This window comes from Ailuropoda melanoleuca, chromosome 5, assembly GCF_002007445.2.
Source record: "Ailuropoda melanoleuca isolate Jingjing chromosome 5, ASM200744v2, whole genome shotgun sequence".
Taxonomy (NCBI): domain Eukaryota; kingdom Metazoa; phylum Chordata; class Mammalia; order Carnivora; family Ursidae; genus Ailuropoda; species Ailuropoda melanoleuca.
Genome location: NC_048222.1, coordinates 33,499,631 through 33,521,460, shown reverse-complemented (window position 1 = coordinate 33,521,460; position 21,830 = coordinate 33,499,631). Strand labels below are relative to the sequence as shown.

The following is a 21,830-nucleotide window of genomic DNA, read 5'->3' as shown; positions in this document are numbered from 1 at the left end:
CCTCTGCCAACCACCAATCTGTTCTTTGTATCTAGGAGTCTGGATTTTGTTTTGTTTTTTAGATATCTCATAATAAACAAAAGAATGCAGTATTTGGCTTTCTCTGACTTATTTCACTTAGCTTACTACTCTCGAGATCTACCAATGTGCACATGAATGGCAAGATTGTATTTTTGTTGGGGCTAAGCAGTATTCCGTTGCGCGTGTGTGTATACATACGTGCCATATCTTCTTTATCCATTCAGCCACTGATAGATATATGGCTATTATAAATATTGCTGCAATGAGCATAAGGGTACATGTATCTATTTGAATTAGTGTTTTCATTTTCTTCAGATAGATACCCAGTAGTGAGATTGCTGGATCACATGGTGGTTCTATTTTTAATTTTTTAAGGATCCTCCATACTGTTTTTCAAGTGGCCACTTGTTTGCCTTCCCACAAATAGTGCAAGAGGGTTCCTTTCTCACCACGTCCTTACCAAAACTTGTTATTTCTCATCTTTTTGATAACAGCCATTCTGACAGGTGTGAGGTGCTATCTTGTAATGGTTTTGATTTGCATTTCTCTGTCAATTAATGATGTTGAGCATTTTTTCATGTGCTTGTCAGCTATCTGTATATCTTCTTTGGAAAAATGTGTATTCAGATCCTTTGCCTGGAGGATTATCGGGGTTTTTTTGTTATTGAGTTGTAGGAGTTCTTTACATATTTTTAATATTAACCCCTTATCAGATATATGACTTACAAATATCTTCTCCCATTCAGTAAGTTGCCTTTTAATTTTGTTGATGGTTTCCTTCACTGTGCAGAAGTGTTTTAGTTTGATATAGTCCCATTTGTTTATTTTTCCATTAGTTTCCCTAGCTTTTGGTGTCTAATCCATAAAAACATTGCTAAAACCAATGTCAGGGAGCTTACCACTTACGTTTTCTTCTAGGAGTTTTATGGTTTCAGGTCTTACCCTCAAATCTTCAATCCGTTTTGAGTTAATTTTTGTGCATGGCGTAAAGTAGCGGTACAGTTACCTTCTTCTGCATGTGGCTGTCCAGTTTTCCCAACACCTTTTATTGAAGAGACTGTCCTTTCCCCATTGTGTACTCCTGGCTCCTTTGTCATAAGTTAATTGACTGTATTTGCGTGGGTTTATTTCTGAGCTCTCTGTTCTGTTGATCTGTGTGTCTATTTTTATGCCAGTACCACACTATTTTGATTACTATAGCTTTGCAGTATAGTTTAAAATCACAGATCATGATATTTCCACCTTTGTTATTTTTCTCAAGACTGTTTGGCTATTCAGGGTCTTTTGTGGTTTCATATAAATTTTAAAATTCTTTGTTCTATATCTGTGAAACATGCCATTGGAATTTTGATAGCTATCGCACTGAATTTGTAGATGGCTTTGGATAGTATGGACATTTTAACAATATTAATTCTTCCAATCTATGAGCACAAAATATCTTTTCATGTATTTGCGTCTTCTTCATTTCTTTCAACAATGTTTTATAGCTTTCAGGGTACCGATCTTTCACCTCTGATTAAATTTATTCCTAGGTATTTTATTCTTTTTTTGATGCAAGTGTAAATGGGATTGTTTTCTTAATTTCTCTGATAGTTCATTATTAGTGTATAAAAATGCAACCAATTTCTGTATATTATTCTTGTATCCTGAAACTTTACTGAATTTGTGTATTAGTTCTAACAGTGTTTTGGCGGAATCCTTAGGATTTTCTATATTAATAATAGCATGTGATGTGTGAATACTGACAGTTTTACTTCTTCCTTTCCAATTTGGAGGCCTTTTATTTCTTCATCTTGCCTAAGAAAAAACTGTTAAGTATGATATTACCTGTGGGTTTGTCATATATGGTCTTTATTGAGGTACATTCCCTGTGTTCATTCCACATTGAAGAGTTTTTAATCATAAATGGATGTTGAACTTTGTCAAATGCTTTTTTATGCATCTGTTGTGATGCTCATAAGATTTTTATCTTTCGTTTTGTTAATGTGATGTAGTATGTTGATTGATGTGGACGTTGAACTATCCTCACATCCCTTGAGTAAATCCCACTTGATCATGGTGTATGATCCTTTTACTGTATTGTGAATTCAGTCTGCTGTTTTATTGAGGATTTTTGCATCTATGTTCATCAGGGATATTGGCCTGTAATTCTCTTTTCTTGTGGTGTCTTTGTCTGGCTTTGGTATCAGGGTAAGTCTGTTCTTGTAGAATGAGTTTGGAAGTGTTACCTTCTCTTCAACTTTTTTTTTTTAATTTTATTTATTTATTTGACAGAGATAGAGACAGCCAGGGAGAGAGGGAACACAAGCAGGGGGAGTGGGAGAGGAAGAAGCAGGCTTCCAGCAGAGGAGCCTGATGTGGGGCTCGATCCCATAACGCTGGGATCACGCCGTGAGCCAAAGGCAGATGCTTAACCACTGTGCCACCCAGGCGCCCCTTCTCTTCAACTTTTTAGAAGAGTTTGAGAAGAATAGGTACTAACTCTTCTTTAAATGTTTGGTAGAATTTGCCAGTAAAGCCTCTGGGCCTAGAATTTTGTTGGCAGGTTTTTGATTACTGAGTCAACATCCTTATTAGTAATTAGTCTGTTCGGATTTCCTATTTCTTCATGATTTCTTTAAGTTCATCTTAGTTGGAACTCTGGGCTTCCTGGCCCTGGATGTCTGTTTCCTTCCCCAAGTTAGGGAAATTTTCAGCTATTATTTCTTCAAATAAGTTTTCTGCCTCTTTTTCTCTCTTTCTTCCTTTGGGGCTCCTATAATGCAAATTTATTCCATTTGATGTTGTCCCATATATCCCTTAAGTTATCTTCATTAAATTTTTTTTCTTTTTGCTGCTCTGATTTTCATTGCTTTGTCTTCCAGCTACTGACCTGTTCCACCTCTTCCAGGCTGCTGTTGAATCCCTCCTGTGTATTTTTTCAGTCAGTCATTGTAATTCTTCAGCTCTGTGACCTCTATTTGGTACTTTCTTATGTTTTCTATATCTTTATTACAGTTCTCACTGTGTTCATCCATTCCCTTCATGAGTTCAGTGAACATCTTTATAACCATTACTTTGAATATTTTATCAGTTATATTACTTATCACCATATCATCAAGGGCTTTTTCTGAGGTTTTGTCTTTCATTTGGAACATATTTCTCTGTTTCCTCATTTTGCCTGACTCTTTGGGTTTGTTTCTATGAGGCAAACAGCTACCTCTCCCAGTCTTGAAGAAGTGGCCTTATGTAGGTGATGGACCTTCTCATTCAACTTTGCCCTAGTTCTTGGTTGTCTCACAAAACTTTTTGATTATCTAAACCACCTGATCTATTGGTGCTATGTCCCTGTTGTTGACGGTGCACCAAGACCAGTGTTCCAAGGGGGAGGAACCTTACTTAGTACTTAGTTTCAGGCTGACTGGAATCTAGACCCTTAGGCAACAGCTTTTAAAGTACGCAAATACATACAGCCCTGTAGGGCCACAACCATATCCCTGCTGTCCTCCAGACTAGGAAGTCTCTCCAGATCGCAAAAGCTGGGGCTCCAGACAAATATATAAACTTTCCAGGAGGTCTTGTTGAGCTATCGCAAGGCCAAGGGGTTATGAAAGGATGGTGTCCTCCTGCTCACATTCCCTTTGTGTGTCTCCTCAACCTCTAGATGTGTGGGAAACCTACAGCCTGTCCCTCTGGCAGAAGCTCCAAGCTAAGTAAATAGGCCTTTTTCACAGGAAGACTGGAGTTGTGTTTCAGTCTGCTGTCTGTGCAGTCTCCTGGGTGTGGTGGCCTGCCAAGAACTGTCTTTCCAACTGTTACATTGCCGTGGAGCTCAGGAATGCCAGCTTCCTTGGCCACCAGCATCAGGCAATCAAGGGGCATCCCCATGTAGATTGCCCATGCCTGCTGGCTTTAACTAGGCAGCTGGAGAGTGTATAGGAGGGGCACACTTACCAGCTTCAGAAAAGGAGCAGGAAAATGTTCTAACTGCATGCTCCCATGGGCTTCAGGACTGCAGTGAGTGAGTGCCTTGTCTGAGTATGTGCACCAGCTTTAGACTGGCGTGGAAGAATGTTTCCACCATTTGTACTTGCCAGCCCCAGCCAAGGAAAGGGAGTGTCACAACCACCCATGCTTGCTGACCTTACCTAGGGAGCAGGTGAACGCCACATTCATGCTCACCTGCCCTAGCCAGGGAGCAGGGGAGTGCCACAATCACGCACGCTCTCCAACTTCAACAAGGTAGCAGGATAGCACTGACCACTCGCTCACCCCTGCCTGTCTTAGTAAGGTGGCAGGAGGGTGCTTTGTCCAAGCTTGCTCACCTGTGCAAGCAGGGTAGGGATAAAGTACAAAACTGGCATCCCCCAGCAACCCCATCTCTGGGGGGAGTTTCAACTGTCCCCTGCCCCCTTCAGTTGATACTTTAAGATGAGCAAATGAATCTCCTTCACACACAATCTAGGCACTTTTCAAAGTGCTGGGACTGTTTGTTTGTTTGTTTGTTTGGCTGGGTCTTGGGATAAGACTATATGGGAGCCCTTTAGAAGTGAATCTCAGTTTCTTATAGCACTTTGGGGCACTGGATGTCAGCCCTGTTAGCTTTCTTTTCTTTTCTTTTTTTTTCTTTTCATTTCGTTTCTTTTCCTTTTTTTCCCCCATTGGTATTCTAAGACAGATATTTTGGGGGCTTGTCTCTCTGGTGTATATTCCAGGGGTTGGGGTGTCTGATGACCAACCCCTCAGTCCTCCAGGAGAAGCTCCACATTTGTGAGAACCGTCCCTATTGCATGTCACTGCGCTGAGGGTGAGGTTTTGGGCAAGGCTGTTTCTCTGCCTCTCCTCCCTATTTTGACGTGGTCTTTTTATCCTTTGTTGTGGAGAAGCAGCTTATCTAGTTTTCCGATCTTTTTCAGAGGGAAATAATCCATATGTAGATGTAGATTTGGTGCTCCTGGGAGAGGAGGTGAATTCAGGATTTCCCTATGCCACCATCTTGCAGAAGTCCTCTCTCCAAGGTAGTCAAGGAGCTCATGCAGCAGCAAGCATCAATAGACACCACTGCACAGGGAAGAGTTAACACCGTGGGCTTGATTTTGAGCAGAGTATGCATGCAGGGCTGGCACTGGGCCATCAGCTGGGAACTTGGTTTTCGAATGTCTCCTCCATTACTAAGTGATAAGGCTGCTCTGTGCCTGGACTATTTATACAAACATTGTGATATATGGCGAACATCTGCTTTCCTTCTGGGAGTCTGCAATTTTGGCAGTGGTGTCTAGGCAGGGAGGACAACCAGACCAGCCCCGAATAAAAACTGTTCAGCTCCAAATGTCCAACATGCTTCCCTGAATGGAAGCACCACGCACGAGTGACTGCACTCCACTGCTGGAGGGGGGGGCACCTTCTGTATGACCCTTTTGGTGAGAACATACAAAGTCTGCACATGGATTTCTCCAGATTCCAACTGATGTGTCTTTTTCTGTATCGATTTGGCTGTGAATCCTTGCTGTGCTGCTGTCATAAATCTTAAACATGAGTACAACTGTATGCTGAGCCCCATGAGTCCTTCTAATGAAGCACCAAGCATGTGAGTGATCGTGGGAGTGCTGACAAAGGTGATGTCACAAGTGGGGACACAAACTTCTACTTAGAGCTGGCAGAACCCTTTCATCTCTTTTATACTCCTGACGATTAGATAGAGACTTTGATTCTTCTAAAATAAATTACAGGACCAAATTGAAGATGGATGGAATAAGTAAGCAATCATATTTAAAATGGAACAACGCATACAAAATGCATACAAAAATGCGCTGGAGGTGGGCAGCATTAATTTCACAGGCAGTTTTTTTAAAAATCTACCACATCTTATACATTAATCATTTCTAAAATGAAAAATGTATGTTAAGTGGCCTCACTTGCAAAGGGTTGCTGCTTTTTCTGTTCAAATATAATTTACATTTTTAAAATATGAACTTTTTCTCTACTTTTGAGACCTACCTCCCCTGAAGATAACAGGTTGTTAAGATATTCTAGAAATGCCTCATCTTTTATTTCATTGTCAGTAAAGATGAAGGTGATACCTTTTCCATCAGCACCAGCAACTTTGTACAGACCTTTTAAGTCCTCTATTAGATTATTCACATTATAAGACCTAAAAAGGGTGGTAGAAAATTTAAAATTAAATATACATACATATATATATATAATTGTAATTTGTCTAAAAAGGACAATATAACCCATGGTAATAAGAGCATCATCTGCGCCTGCTCCAAGAGATATTAAGTAAGAGTGTCTGCTAAGCGCAGAGGTTAGAGTGAAATAGTTACATGTTACCGTTCAAAGCAAGTATATTTTATTTAACTTGAGAAGTGAGAAATGGGAATTCACCAGAAGTGACTCATGAAGAATAATTAGAAATTCAGAAATGAACTTTTATCTGCAAGCTGACAATCTTCCACAACAGATTTTGCCCAAGTGAATACACGTATAACATCTGAAACTAATCTGAAACTTGGATGAGTCTGGATTGGTTAAGAAACTCAAGATAAATTATAAATAAAATTAGTGATAAATTATATACAGTGGTGATTTGTGTATCTCTTTAAGTGGCTAAATACAGAGACAGCCTACAGAAGAATATGCATTATGCAGTGTGATATAAATAATTGAAATGTTATAATTACGTAGTTACAGATTATGACAAGAAGATCTTGGCCTTAGCTTTTCTGTTTACTGTTTCCTACTAAATGTATATGCTACTGGAGGTGATGTGATGTGCAGAAATAAAGCAGACATTTTCTGAAGTGTTCTGTGTAAATCCTCATGAGTGAACTGATAACACAGACATCCTCACTTGAAGGAGGCTGGACTGTACAAGTCATAGGGAGCTGTGTGTAAGACACAGGGGCTGGTGGAAAGACTACAGACATTAGAACCAGAAGGACCTGCATTCAAATCCCCGCTCTGCAGCTTTGGAAATGTTTCTTTACATTTCTTAGCTTCTGTTTTGCCCTCTGCAAGATGAAGCTAATATCTGTTTGTAAAGGCTGCTGAGGGCGTTAGAGATGATTTGGCTTAAGTGCACCAAATGAATAAATCGCTGATTTTAAACTAGGAGGACCAGTTACCCCCTTCAGCATGGCACTACAGTAAAACATCTTATAGACTTTGGCAAAAGGAACTCCACTGAAAGGAGAATATACATGCCTTTCAAGATAATTGCCAAGGGGGACATTCGTTAGAAGAGAAACTGGTAAGATGGTTTGCTGAGATGTAGTTTGGTTTCTAGAAACCACTCTGGATTTCCTCCTCTCTGCCTTGCCTCTTCTTCTCACTCTCCACTGCAAACAAGTCCCCTTCCTCTATGTTGGGAGACCCCCACATTCTTCCCTCAGCCATTTTTTCTCCTCGCTATGCACCCTACTCATACTCCTTGTTACCTTAAAAGTGTTCCCTCCACTGAGATTTCTGTGCTGACATCTCCAGCACCCACTCCTGAACTCCACACCCATGAGTCTAATGAACTATGGAAACCATGCATTCTGCAAACATGTCACTCTCTGCATGTACTGGACTTAATTCCCATTTTACCCCCCTTAAAACTTATGGTCATTTGTTTATTTGTTCAACACGCATTTTTATGGTGTTGGTTTAAAGTACCCACTTGAAGGGTGCCTGGGTGGCACAGCGGTTAAGCGTCTGCCTTCGGCTCAGGGCGTGATCCCGGCGTAATGGGATCGAGCCCCACATCAGGCTCCTCCGCTATGAGCCTGCTTCTTCCTCTCCCACTCCCCCCATTTGTGTTCCCTCTCTTGCTGGCTGTCTCTCTGTCGAATAAATAAATAAAATCCTTTAAAAAAAAAGTACCCACTTGATAGTAATGGTAGATAAGACGAAGGTTATAATAGTCCATCCTCGGGGAGCTTACAGCCTAGTGAAGGAGACAGAGGAGTGAACAAGCATTTCCATAGTGCAGTGTGACAAATACCACTAGAGAAACTAGATGTGTCATTCTAGACTTTCTTCTTTCCTCTTCTTCACTCCATAGCAGATCAACTGCTAAATCCTATCAATATACTAGGGACTATAAAGTCCTACTTTAAACTGTCCCCACTGACTCCTCTCTACTCCCACCTTCCCTGCTGTTTTAAAATGTTTCCAGGATTTGCTTTAGTCAGGTATGGTCAGAGACACAGACATGGAAAGGACTGTCATGAAGAAAGAGGCTTATCTTATACTCACAGATCCCAAGAAACAGGAGGGGATATGCCACACCATACAGGGCTGCGTGGGGAAGCACCAGGGTCAGTGAGGAGATGGAAGTAGTGAGAGGAACCATGGGTGACAGCCTTTACTGTGGTTTCCATGAGATAGGCAAAGGTAGGCAGGCTAAACAGATTTAGGATTGGCTTGTTTGAATAATTTCAATGGGCTCCAGAGCATAGATTCTGTCCCTAGTTACTGGTCTGTGGAGAAAGCCAGATAGATGTGGTGGTTCAGAGTATGAGCTCTGGGCTGGTTGGTTCACTTATGAAAGGCACACTCCTGGAGCAAGCCGTGAACTGTCTCTAAGAACTGGCTTGCCCTGGAGGGGCAGTCAGCAGGACCCCAGTGCCAGAGCATCAAGAAAACAGAAAACGAGAAAATACAGTTAACACTCTGGTAAACTGGAGGACTGTATGTCCCATCTAAGGAGGCATGCTGCTCGGATCCAGCCACCTGGGATGTAGGCACAGTGTTGCCAGATCTTCCAACTTTCAAGAGAAGTCAGAAATCCATTTTTTAGGTGAAATATCCTAATTTTTAAATGTTGACAACTGATGTAATTTAATTTAATTAATCTCTAGATATTTGACACTTTATGTTTTTTAAATCTGCTCTTGTAATTTGTATCTTGTCAATTTTTTATCTATTTGGTAGCAGAGTGGTGTGTATAAATGGTTTAAATTTAAATTTAAAAAGTGACCTAAAATTTATAAGGAACTACAAAAGGCTAAACATTCAAGACAATCCTGAAGAAGAACAACAAAGTTGCTCAAGATATATTAAAACTATAGTAATCAAAACAGGTGGTAATAGTACAGAGATAGATACATTAGTGGAACAGACAGTAGTCACAGACATGACCAGTTGATTGATGGGGAAGAAATGACACTGTAATGTGCCAGGAAAAACATGACCTTTTCAATAATGGAGTTGGAGTGATTGGATATCTCTACTGAAAAATATAATCTTAACTCCTACCTCAGACTTTATAAGAAAATAAATTCTAGATGGGTTATAGTTCTAAATGTAAAAGGAGTACATATTATTCGCAAATATAAAGGAAATCACAGGAGAATATCTTCATAGGTAAACAAATATTTTTTTTAACAGAATACAAAGATCACTAAAATAAAGAGAAAAAAAAACTGATAAGTTTCATTAAACGTAAGATCCACTGACGTGTATGTGGGTGGTTCAGTCAGTTAAGTGTCTGCCTTCGGCTCAGGTCATGATCTCAGCGTCCCCGGGTTGGGCTCCCTGCTCAGTGGGGAGTTGGCTTCTCCTTCTCCCTCTGCCCTTCCCCCTTGCTCATTCCAATCCCCCCCCAATAAATAAATAAAATCTTAAAAAAAAAAAAAGGAAGGCCCACTGAGAGTGAAAAAGCAAGCCAATAACTTGGAGAAGATATGTGTAATATACACTCTGACAACAGAATTATATCCAAAACATATTAAGAACTCCTAAAAATCAATTAAGAGAAAGAATCATACCCTAATTGGAAAAAAAAAAGAAGCAAAGGCTATAACACAGATATTTCATAAAAGAGACTGTCCAAATGGCTAATAAAAGGTGAAAATGTGCTCGACATTAGCCACGGGAAATGCAAACTGAAGCCACAGAGACATACCACTACACACCCACCAGCATTGCTGAGGGGAAAATGACTCAGGTGCCAAAGGTGCACCAGGATGTAAAAGCAACAGAAATTCTCATGAACCATTGGTGGAAGTAGGTAGAACACTGTGGAAAACAACTCCTTAGATGGACTAGAGCTGAATATATGTTCACTCCACACCCAGCAATTCTATCTCCGCAAGTATACTCAGTCATACGCAAGAATATTCATGACAGCTCTACTTGCCAAAAAAATCCCCACAAATGTTTGTCAACAGCACAGCGGGTAACAAATTGCGGTAATATGTGAGACCATGGAGGTCTATACAGCAATAAGAATGAACAAACTACGGGTGCACGCAGCATCATGGATGAATCTCCCAAACAGAATACAAGCAACAGAAACTGGACACAAAAGAGTCGATTCCGTAGCATTTTATGGACGAAAAGTTCAAGAATAGGTAAAATTAAGTGGGTTTAGAAGTCAGAATATGGTTAACCTTGGGAGGGTAATGACTGGGACAGGACAGGACAGGACAGGAAGGGGTACTTCCGGGGTGCTGATATTTCATTTCTTCATCTGCAGGCTAACGTCCGAGGTGTACTTACTTTGTGACACCCATGATTTGTGTACATTTCGTCCAGTAAGTTACACCTAAATAAAAAGTTAACTTAAAAAAATACACCAAATTGTAGTATTTTTTTAAGTGAACATTTTACTTCAGAGAAATTAATTACAGAAAAATGTATTGCTGTGTTTTATTTCATCTTACCTGGTTAATGTAATCTGGAATATTTGATATCCAGCTATAAAAGAGGCCAATCTCGAAAGACTTTGTTTTCCTGAACCACCGACACCTACCAGCAACGCATTTCCACATGATGTTCGAATTATTCGTGAAATCTGTTTGGAAATAAAATGGTATGTATTTAAAAACAGAATTCAACTGTTTACATTTTGTTGCCCTACATAAATGCAAATTTTGAACACATGCTTGTAGACTACATTAGACTTTTTCCTTTAACGAGATACGTCAGAGTTTTTAAAATTAATATCTCCCATTCATTTATTCGACTCAAATTCTTTCCTTGACCATTATGAAAGAGAGAACAAATGGGCTTTCCTATTTCCTATTTCAAAGCCATTTTCTTTGTGTGTGTGTGTGTGTGTGTGTAATTTTATTATTTCCTGACTCAATGTGTGATGGAGCTACTCCTCCCAATCTCCAGAAAGTTTAGGATTGTCTGCTTATTATTCAGTCTAACACACTGACCTAGACAGACACCAAGCTCTGCAATGAATACTACCGCGACTGGATCTCTGCCAATGAAGTACCAAAATTCTACTTACAAGGGGGGCAGGAAGGCATTTGTAGAAAAAGTCTTGGACTAGTCTTGTGTTGCTTTTCTATGGCTGATTTCCTCAATAAGGACAAGGCTGGAATTGTGGTTCATATTTTATGCAGGCCAATTGAAGAGATTGCTAAAAATCTCCCTTTTACATTAATGCCCCTGATTAAGAGGAGAGTCTAGATGGATCACTAAATTCGTTATCACCACTAAAAACCTTTTTTTTTTGGTTAAAAAGTGGAAGTTTTACAGATGGCACATAGTAACAACACTTTGGTATGTATTAATTCTATCACTATATTTTAAACATGTTAATCACTTGGGGGTCCCAGGCCCCCAAGACCTTGCCATAGTGAGTACTCAATAATTGCTTGTTGAGTGGATGAATGTGAAACTGCCCTAGGACATCTGGAAATTCACCAACTTTGAGGAAGACAAATGTATAAACACAGAGCAAGCTGCCTCTTTAGCAAACCTCCTGACGCTGTGTTCTGACTTCCTGTAGAAACTCCTTTTCAATCTACACATGAGACAAACAAACAGCTCCTTTCTGTAGCCTTTCAGACTTGGATCAAACCATGCTCCTTTGGGTGTTGTCTCTAATTGGTTTCTGTTCTTACACCAGTCCTGCGCACCCGCCTTACTCCTTCCTCATCAGTTTGCCCCTAATCTGTAAACCAGTCATGAAATTGACATTTTTAAAAGCGTCAAGTTTTACTCCGTGGGGAAGGGAACAGGATTCCCATCATAACAAAATAAAATTTGAAGAGGGACTATTTCTTCACAGGGTTCTCTAGCTTACTTTCTAGAAAGGAAAAACTGACTCGACGTGTCAAAAGCTTTGAATACAAAACCTATCAATTTGGCCTTGAAAGGCATTTGCTGTCATGTAGCTGGATTCAGCTAAGGGGTTTCTGATTAAGCCTTTGTTTTCTGACACAGTGAACTGACCCAACCTATGGACATTCGTCTATACACTACTTGAAACTACATACTTCTTCTCTCAAAACATTTATCTGTGAAATTTGCCCAGTTTTTACATGGTCTATTTATATAAGCAAATAGTCAACAGTTAGAACCTTAATAAGATGAGTCATTGCATCTTTAAAAAACACTAGATCAAGAGATGTTCCTCTAATGATTTCATTGAACTGTCTCTGGTAGAACTGGAGTTTTTCAGACAGAAAGTCAAAGGATGGGACCTGTGAGTGCAGACAGAGAGAGAAAAATAATATTTAAGAGCCAAAATCTATGAAAGCAGCAATTGTAAAGTCTCTCAAAAGTAATTCTAATTAAAAAAAAAAAAAGAAAGAAAGAAAAACCTAATGGAGGGACAACTAGATGGCTCAGTTGGTTAAGTGCCGACTCTTGGTTTCAGCTCAGGTCACGATCTCAAGGTCCTGAGATCAAGCCCCATGTCAGGCTCCACACTCAGGGCAGAGTCTGCTTGAGATTATTTCCCCTCACCCGCCCTCCCCTTATGCTCTCCCCCCCCACCCGCTGGCACTTTCTCTCTCTTAAATAAATAAAGTCTTCTAAAAAAATTAAAATAAAAACCTAATGGATTTCCAAACATTTGTCATGGATTAGTTGACTTTCAGTTATTTCCATTTTCAGAGGCCTTAAACTTAACTGCATCAGCTGGTACCAGGATGAAATCATTCCTTGACATTTCCCTTCAAAAACCCCAGCACCAACTCCCACCCACGGGAACTATGATTGGAATATAACAAATATTTCTCTGTTTTATATGCTTTTTAATATTTTTATGGATTTTAAAAACCCATAAACAATAGTTTACATTGTTGACATGGTCAAACTGTTTCAAAGTAAATATTCACAAAATTTTTTTTGCAAATTTTTCCCCCATTTAATTATTTGACCTCCATGCACTTCAGAAGTACTTTGTTTGTTTGTGACCCTGCTTAAAAATCTTTTTGGGGGGCGCCTGGGTGGCACAGCGGTTAAGCGTCTGCCTTCAGCTCAGGGCGTGATCCCGGCGTTATGGGATCGAGCCCCACATCAGGCTCCTCGGCTGTGAGCCTGCTTCTTCCTCTCCCACTCCCTCTGCTTGTGTTCCCTCTCTCACTGGCTGTCTCTATCTCTGTCGAATAAATAAAAAATAAAATCTTTAAAAAAAAAAAATCTTTTTGGGCACTCCTGGTTGGTGTAGTCAGCTGGGCATTGACTCTTGCTTTTGGCTCAGGTTGTGATCTCAGGGTTGTGAGATTGAGACCTGTATCAGCTCTGCACTCAGCACGGGGTCTGCTTGGGATTCTCTTTCATTCTCCCTCTGCTCCTCCCCCAGGCTTGCGCTCTCTCTCAAATAAATAAATAAATCTTGAAAATAAATCCTTTTGGAGGGGCACCTGGGTGGTTCAGTCGGTCAGGCGTCCGACTCTTGGTTTCGGCTTAGGTCATGATCTCAGGGTCATGGGATTGAATCCCATATTGAGCTCCATGCTGAGCGTGGAGCCTGCTTAAGATTTTGGGTGGCTCAGTCGGTTAAGCGTCTGCCTTCGGCTCATGTCATGATCCCAGGGTCCTGGGATCAAGCCCTGCGTCAGGCACCCTGCTCAGTGGGGAGCCTGCTTCTCTCTCTCTCCCCTGTTTGTGCTCTCTTGCTATCTCTCTCAGTTAAATAAATGAAATCTTTTTTTTTAAGATTTTATTTATTTATTTGACAGAGAGAGAGAGAGCCAGCGAGAGAGGGAACACAAGCAGGGGTAGTGGGAGAGGAAGAAGCAGGCTTCCCAGTGGAGCAGGGAGCCTGATGTGGGGCTCAATCCCAAGACCCTGGGATCATGCCCTGAGCCAAAGGCAGACACTTAATGACTGAGCCACCCAGGCACCCCAATAAATAAAATCTTAAAAAAAAAAATCTTTCTCCCTCTCCCTCTGCCCCTCCCCCCCTCACCCATGCAAGCGTGAGTGTGCACTTTCTCTCTAAGAGGAAAAAAAAAATCCTTTTGGAGTCCTGTTTCAAACTTCATGAAACCTATACATTAATTTAGGGAGAATGATGTGTTGCCATTTAATCAAGTAAAGTTTTATCATGTTTATCCCTAGATAAAAGTTTTACTTTTACCAATACTTGCTGCTATTGAATGAAGTACCTTCCTGTTATATTTTCTATCTCACGGTTGTTGGCAAGAGTTCGAAAACTTTTTCTGTAAAGGGCAGGATTAGGCTTTATGGCCCATATGGTTTGTCACAACTATTCCACTCCACCCTCATAGTAGAAGTGGTCCTGGGCCATAAGTAAACAAATCTACGTGGCTGTGTTCCAATACAACTTTGTGTGTGAACACTGAATTTGAATGCCATATAATTTTCACAAGTCACACAATATTATTCTTCTTTGGATTCTTTTGCCCCCATTTAAAAAATACAAAAAACCTACTTAGCTCACAAATCTCACAGAAAACAGGCAGAAGGCTGGATCTGGCCCATCAACCGTAACTTGCCAGGCTTTCATATAGAGGATAGTTACTGAGTTTTATATTTATATCACACTCGGTCATCTTACGGAACTGTTAGTAGTTAAAACAGATGTTCAGTTCTTTTCTATTATATTAAGACATAATCATCTCTCATTTGCACACAATGTTTTTGTTTTTTCCCATCTGATAATTTCATCTTTTTTTTTTTTTTGGCCATTTGTTTCATCGCCTAGAACTTTCAAAACCATATTAAATAGTAGCGATGATAGGAGACTTCCTTGTCTGATACCTGACTTGAATGGGATTGCTGCTAAATTTCACAGAAATACTTTACTTGGTGTGTGACGCCATGAATCACAACACGTAACTAATGCAGAAGTTATGACAGCTCCGTGGTGGGACTCTGGGGTGCAGAGAAATATAGAGTTAGGTGAGTGATCGAAAAGCTCTTTTCAAAGGTGAAGATAAGCACCAGCTCATAAACTTTGGGCACTTCGAACACAGTGTCTTCCGGTTCATCGCCGGCTGGCTCAGGCATCTCCTGGAGAAAATCTACGAAGTATGGCTCAGGAAGAATATACGACGTCACATCTGGGTTAATGTTTTCTTCAACTGCTCGAACAAGATGGATATTAAACCACTGCTCATCTTCGGGAGTTACAAACCTGAAAGAAAAATACAGGAGTAAATATGTAAAATATGAAGGGACCTTCCCTAATTGAACATGTCCAACCTCCCTCCACCTCCTGAGGCCCCACCCTGCACTTCGGACTCCTCAGAACACAGGAACAGTCAAGAACATCGCTTCATTTAAGAGGGTTATAACACTGAATATTACTTATAGAAAATACTGGCAAAGAGTCTCTCCTTGATCAATCTTAGGCTCCTCTGAATCCTCTTCCCAATTAGGCTTTGACTTGTGGACGTCTGTGTCCTTCTTTGCATCGCCTAATCGTACCAAGAATCCTGTCAAGTGGGTTTAATCCCAGAATCTCCCAATCCCCATACCTGATCACCCTCCAATATCTGACCAAATTCCTCATTCCCCATCACCTAGGTAATATCTACTCACCATAGCCTGCTTTCAGCAAGAACCCTACCAGGTCAGTTAAGCTTGAATTCCTCCCTTACTCTTGATATTTCCTCCCCATAGTTTTCCATCCACTGACCTTCCCTAAACTGTCCCATGGCTATAAATTCCCGCTCTTTCTTTGTCATATTTGGAGTTGAGCTCATTTTCTCTCCCCTCCTGCAAAACCCCATCGCAGTCGTCTATATACCCATTGCGATAGTCCTGAATAAAGTCTATATGCCTTATTGTTTTAACAAGTCATAAATAATTATTTTTCTTTAACAATACAGATGAGTCACTTAACTGGGGTCAAAGTTTCCTAAAACTTGCAATAGGAGTGCGGACTGACATTCAGTAGTGGGCAAGCGTCCACTTTCTGGTTTTGTGAGTATGCAACGCACAAAGGTCCTTTTCAGACCTATAGTATCAGAGGGGGAAGAGCGGAAGGAGGGGACCAGCACTTGAGGAATACCACGTATGTGTGCGATGCTGTGGTAGACCCTCACAGCTTTGTAAGATCAGCATCACCACCCATTTCTATACAGGAGGAAGCTAAGGCTCAGAACAATGACTGAGCCTACGTTCCCAGATTTCACCAAGCAAAACCCACATGGAGCTCAACCGTTTTAGAAAATATACATAACTAAAATTTGCCTTCGAATGTTATCAAGTCTCTGATGATGCGGTGATTTAAAAAGATGTGCTGTGGAAATCATACTCAAGCAGACTGGCAGAGCATTTTTTAAGAGACCCAGCAGGTGGGAAATGGCATCAATGCTTGACAAGCCCCAGAGCAAATGAAGACAATACTCTAATTATTTGAGTAGATAATGCAGGAATTAGTCTCACAATGTCAACTTGTTATATAGTACATTTAGACTCAAGTGCTATAATACACACCTGTCTGCAATTACTCTGTTGCACTCGTGTTTGAAAAGTGATAGGAGAACAGATATCGAATCACACTCCTCGGCTTTTATGGTTAACATTCCTTGCCAAATTCTGGAAAGATCTCGAAGATTGAAAATGTAATGAAATTTAGAAGGAGTTGGCAGCATCTTCACCTAGAGATGGACAAAAATGTATTACTCTCAATGTGCTTTTCAGATAAAGCTAAAAGCAGAACTGCTTTTTAGAGCTACTTTCTTTCACAAATTTTATTTTAAATGAAATAGGCTGAGTAAATAAACCAAGATTAAGTTTATATTTTTGTCACAGCACTGATGAGAAAAACACATCATAAATAAACCAACATAGAATTTCAAAGACCATAAGCTCTTGAATAGGAACCACTCAAGAATAACACTCTGGATGCCAATTCCAATGCCTGTTCAACCACCATTAGTTGGCTTTGAACAAGTCGCTTTCCCCTGAATTCTTAAAAACTACGTGAGTTGTGGGAATGACCATGCCTAATCATTGTTAACCATATTAGTGTGTATGTGGAAATATGTCATTACAAAAAACTGGGTGTGAGCTGGCTGCCACTCAGTGAAAAACAATGAAAGTTCACTTCTAAAGTCAATAATGACTATTTCTATAGATTGCTTTAAGGTCTTTAGTATCTTTGGATTTCCACCAATTTATGTGTATATCACAATCTGCATTTGGAGATCCAAACTCAGTCAGCATGCTTTCACATGTCTGTTTATCTATAATAAGTTGGCAGGCAAGTCTTGACATGCAGCTCTAATGACTAGGTGGTTTTCTGGGTTTTCTTCGTTTGTTTGAACACTAACTTATTAGTTCTACCAACTTCAGAGTCCAAACCGGCAAAGCTATAACAATGACACATTCTTGTGCAGAGAGATACCAGTTAGGGGATAAACCCGAGGTGTACTAGGCGTGGGAAGCATTGTTGGCCATGCGTAAAGACTGCAATTGATACCATTAGCATCATCTTGAATGTGAAAACAGTAATTCTGGAGATTCAAAGTAAACTCCCCACATGATTAATTTGGGAAAGCAAATGCTTTCTTTAGGACCTATTCATGGAATATGCCCTTTCTACATTGAAAAAGTACCCCCATTGAGCTTATAGCATAATCGTTAAGGCTAATTCACAGTATCAGTTAAAATAGCAGGTAGCCAAGGAAGACAGAATGAAGACAAGTGTTATTTTACCAATTATCCTTCAATTTCCCTCTTTGCTCAGTTCCATTTCCAGCTAAAATATTCATTCTACTTACCAAAATGTAAAATTATATTACAAATATGCAGAAATAAAGGGCTAAGACTGTGTGAATATTGCTTATTTCTTTGCTGTAAAGGACCGCTGCTGGGATGATAGCCATTGAGGCCATCATTAAAGAGAATCGAATAAATTCCTTCCTTCCCCCCTTTTCTCATGTGTTAACCTGCTTCTCTCCCTTTGATTTTTGTCAACTCCTTCCATTCCTTACCTGGGCTTCTGCCTTGAAGCTGTTTAAAGTAGGGGTGCCTGGGTAGCTCAGTTGGTTGAGCATAAAACTCTTGATTTTGCCTGAGGTCATGATCTCAAGGTCATGGGATCCAGCCCCATGTTGGGCTCCACGCTCAGTGGGGAGTCTGCTTGAGATTCTCTCCCTCTGTCCCTCCCCCCCACTCTTTCTTTGTTTTTCTCTCAAATGAATAAATAAATCTTTAAAAAATAAGGCTGTGTAAAGTAATATAAAGATGAAGTAGTATTCAAGGGTTGAAAGTGCTTTGTGAGGATGGGAGGTTTCAAGAAAAGATACAAAAAAGGCTGCTGGTTTGGGGGTGGGGAGAGGAGGAAGATTCATTCAGTATTCAGTGGCTGTTTTTGAGCGCTTCCTGCTGCCCTTAAGAAGACAGCATGGTAACTAGCATCAGGGAGCTTCCATTCTAGTGGGGGAGCCTGACATAAATAAATAAGAAACAAATATATTGGTAAACAAACAAATTGACAAATAATAATGATAAAAGTCATGGTCAGAAAAAATGAACTAGGGTCAGGAGACAGATGCTGACTGATAGGACCATGGACAGTTACTTTAGAGCCAATGATCTGAGAGAGCCCCTCTGGAGGTAAGAAGGATGAGAAGGAGTCAAACAAAGTATGAGGGCCCAGAAGCACAAAAAAAAGGGGTGTTCAAGGAACAGCGAGAGGGCATGGCAGCTGGAGCAGAAGGTGGAAGGGGCGAGCATGGACCAGCTCAGGATGAGTTTCACAGGCCACAGTAAGGTGTTGGGTTTCACTCTAAGTGTACCTAAGAGCCTCCTGGTGGTTTTAAGAAGGAGTAATGATCTCTGATTTACTGTTTTAAAAAGCATTTTAGGACTATGTAAAGAACAGGCTCTAGGAGGGCAAGAAGAAAGCAAGTCACTGCATGGTTCAGAGGGCAGGTGACAGAAGAACCTATCAGGGTGGCTCAGCTTTGGGATATATTCTGAAAGCATGGTAACTGAGACTGGCTGAAGGATTGGAAGTAGAGGGATGAGGGAGACAAATCAAGGATGGCACCGGTTTTTTACTCTGAGGAGAGGGATCAGTGGTGTTGCTATTAAGTAAAAAGATGCACAGGTCTGAGGGAAGGTCATATTGAAGGACAATTAAGAGTTCTGTGTAGACATGTTAACTTGGACGTCTAAATGGCGATGTCTGCTAAGCAGTTATAAATCAAGATGGTGCCAAGCAGAGAGGCCTGCTTTTGGAAGCACTGATTTTGAAGTCATCAGCATGGAAATGGTGTTTAAGGTCTTGAAGCAGGAGAAACCATCTGGGTAAAGAATGCATACAGGGAAGTGGTCCTAGAGTCAAGATTGGGTGCATTCCAGTATCTAGAGGAAGGGAAGAAGAGGGGGGACTTTTAAAAAGGTAACTTGTCAGGTAGGAAGAAAACCAAGAGCATGAGGTCCATCGAAAGCCAAGTGAAGAAGGTGTCAAGAGGGATAATTTATCTCAAATGCTGCTGAAGAGTCAAGTAAGAGGAAGAAATCAACCTTTGCATTTGGCAAGACTGAGGTCTTTAGTGACCTTGATGAGAGCAGTGGAATGAAAGCTTGTGCAAAACACATTAAAGAAGTAAAGAAAGATGAGGAATGGAACCAGCAAACATTCATATAACAAAAGAAGCATTGATGGAAAGCCACCCAGAAGGCCAAAGTTTTTCAGAAAAATAAGTATATAATCACATTAATTTGAACAATAGCCCCACTGGGAAAACAGATGGATCTTACCACAGAAAATTATTTCAGACACTCAGCCCTTGTCATTCATTTTGGAGTTTCTTTAAGAGGTCTTAGCATGCGCAAAGACCCTGTGTTGGCAAGGGGCAGGCGCCATGCAAGGAACTGGCCACGGAAGGGCACTGTGTGGACCAAGCATTTCAAAAGAAACACCCAGTCCCTCTCCTGATAATTCACTTATCTAGAATTCCCCCAGGAATCGGAGAAGTTGGCACCCTCCAGGTTTTCCCAGGACATAAGCTTCCTCCCAGATGTGTGTAGTTGGCCTAATGAATGTTTTTTGGCAAATACCTCAGCCTTGTTTTAAGCATAGGTCTGAGATGTCACAGACCTATGCTTAATTGTTTTTTCATGAGTCTGCTTTAAGCCATCTGGTTACAGCTACAGGTTTGCTGAGCTTTACTTAGGGCACTGACCTGTATATTAAAATCTAGACTAGGGGCACCTGGGTGGCACAATTGGTTAAGCATCCAGCTCAGGTCATGATCTTGGGGCTGTGAGATCGAGCCCAGTGTTGGGCTCCACACTTGGCACAGAGTATGGTTGAGACTCTCTCTCCCTCTCCCTCTACACCTCCCCCCACTCTCTCTAAGGTAAATAAATAAATCTTATCTAAATATATATATCTATTTTGTTAAGTACACTTCCAGCCATTTACTAATTTCCGCTCCATCTCAGAGACTCACACAAATTAGACTTTAAGTCTCAGGTAGCGAAGAATATCCTGAAATTCATATATTCAGTCAGTCAGTAAACACGTGAGTGTCTCACATACAAATCAGGGTAACAAGTGGAAAAGCAGTATTCTCATTTTAGCAAAATTCTACTTTATCTTGGATGCTGTGTGTGGCTTATAGTAATATCTCATACATATGGAAAGCATCATCCAGTTGGAATATTTGCTCCCTGGAAGGAAAAGGTGTCATAAATCTATTTGAGCACCTAATTTGTCTTTTCCAAAAAAAACCCCACTACTCCATGATGTGATGATAAGTTCATGAGCCATGAGGGGAGAACAGACCGAATCATAGTTGACTTTCTGTTATTACAGACAATAATGCTTCTGTACCTTGGTCCACTGCCACAGCACTCTGCCTGCTGAAACTAAATTTGCAATCATCTCACATACTTCAAGTTTGAACTTTCTGCAAGGATCGAAGTACCCACAACCAATAAGTCCTGGAAAATAAAACAAGATTGAAGGCACGCACACACGAAAAGATTACAAGGTGCATGTTTATTCCAGTGAATAAATCATGACAAGACTGAGTAAGCCGGGTGACGTTAAGAGTTTCTCTCAAGGAATCAGCTAAGACTGGAAGTCGGGAGTGGGGGGCCAGCAAAGTTTAGTGTGTAGTGATAAGCGTTTTATATGTATTAACTCACTTAATCCTCCCCACATCCTATGGAAAAGGATCTCAGCTAGATATTATCATTATTCCTGTTCTAATATGAGTTTAGTAACTTGCCCAAGGTCTTGCACAGCTTGTATGTGGGTGGATCTGAGATTTGAACCTAGGCAGCCTGGCTCTGGAGCCTATAAAACAGCACTTGCCCTGAAGCATACAAGAGCTGGAAAAGAATTTAGAGACTGCTTGCTCATATCACAGATACAGAGACAGGACCAAGACCGGGAAGGCAAATTGTTCAAGGTCATACGGATTGGTTGTTGATAGAGTTGGAATCAGGACCTACATCTTGTGACCCTGGCCTGGGCTGGTGACGTAATGGTCCCTAGGAAACACCCAGCCCCGTGACAGTCTGACACAGTCACCCTCAGGAAGGACTGGGCTGTAGATTTATAGACTGTTCTTAAATTCTCAGTGTTTTTGGTTTTAGACTGCAAAAACAGTCTCCAGGGAGACTGCATATTGAAAAATACCTTCTTGTCTGGGCAT

The 21,830-nt window shown here is 40.7% G+C and overlaps 1 protein-coding gene across 1 annotated transcript in view; it reads right to left on the bottom strand.

The window, feature by feature from the left end:
- The window catches only part of DNAH8 (dynein axonemal heavy chain 8), a 332,098-nt gene that overhangs the window by 138,404 nt on the left and 171,864 nt on the right, over window positions 1–21,830 (bottom strand). The window contains exons 54-59 of the mRNA XM_034660654.1: window positions 21,002–21,111; window positions 16,645–16,808; window positions 15,145–15,337; window positions 12,309–12,431; window positions 10,653–10,783; window positions 5,998–6,151 (exon numbers count right to left, since the gene is read on the bottom strand). Of these exons, the coding sequence (XP_034516545.1) occupies window positions 5,998–6,151; window positions 10,653–10,783; window positions 12,309–12,431; window positions 15,145–15,337; window positions 16,645–16,808; window positions 21,002–21,111 (875 nt within the window). The remainder of the gene's footprint in view (window positions 1–5,997; window positions 6,152–10,652; window positions 10,784–12,308; window positions 12,432–15,144; window positions 15,338–16,644; window positions 16,809–21,001; window positions 21,112–21,830) is intronic.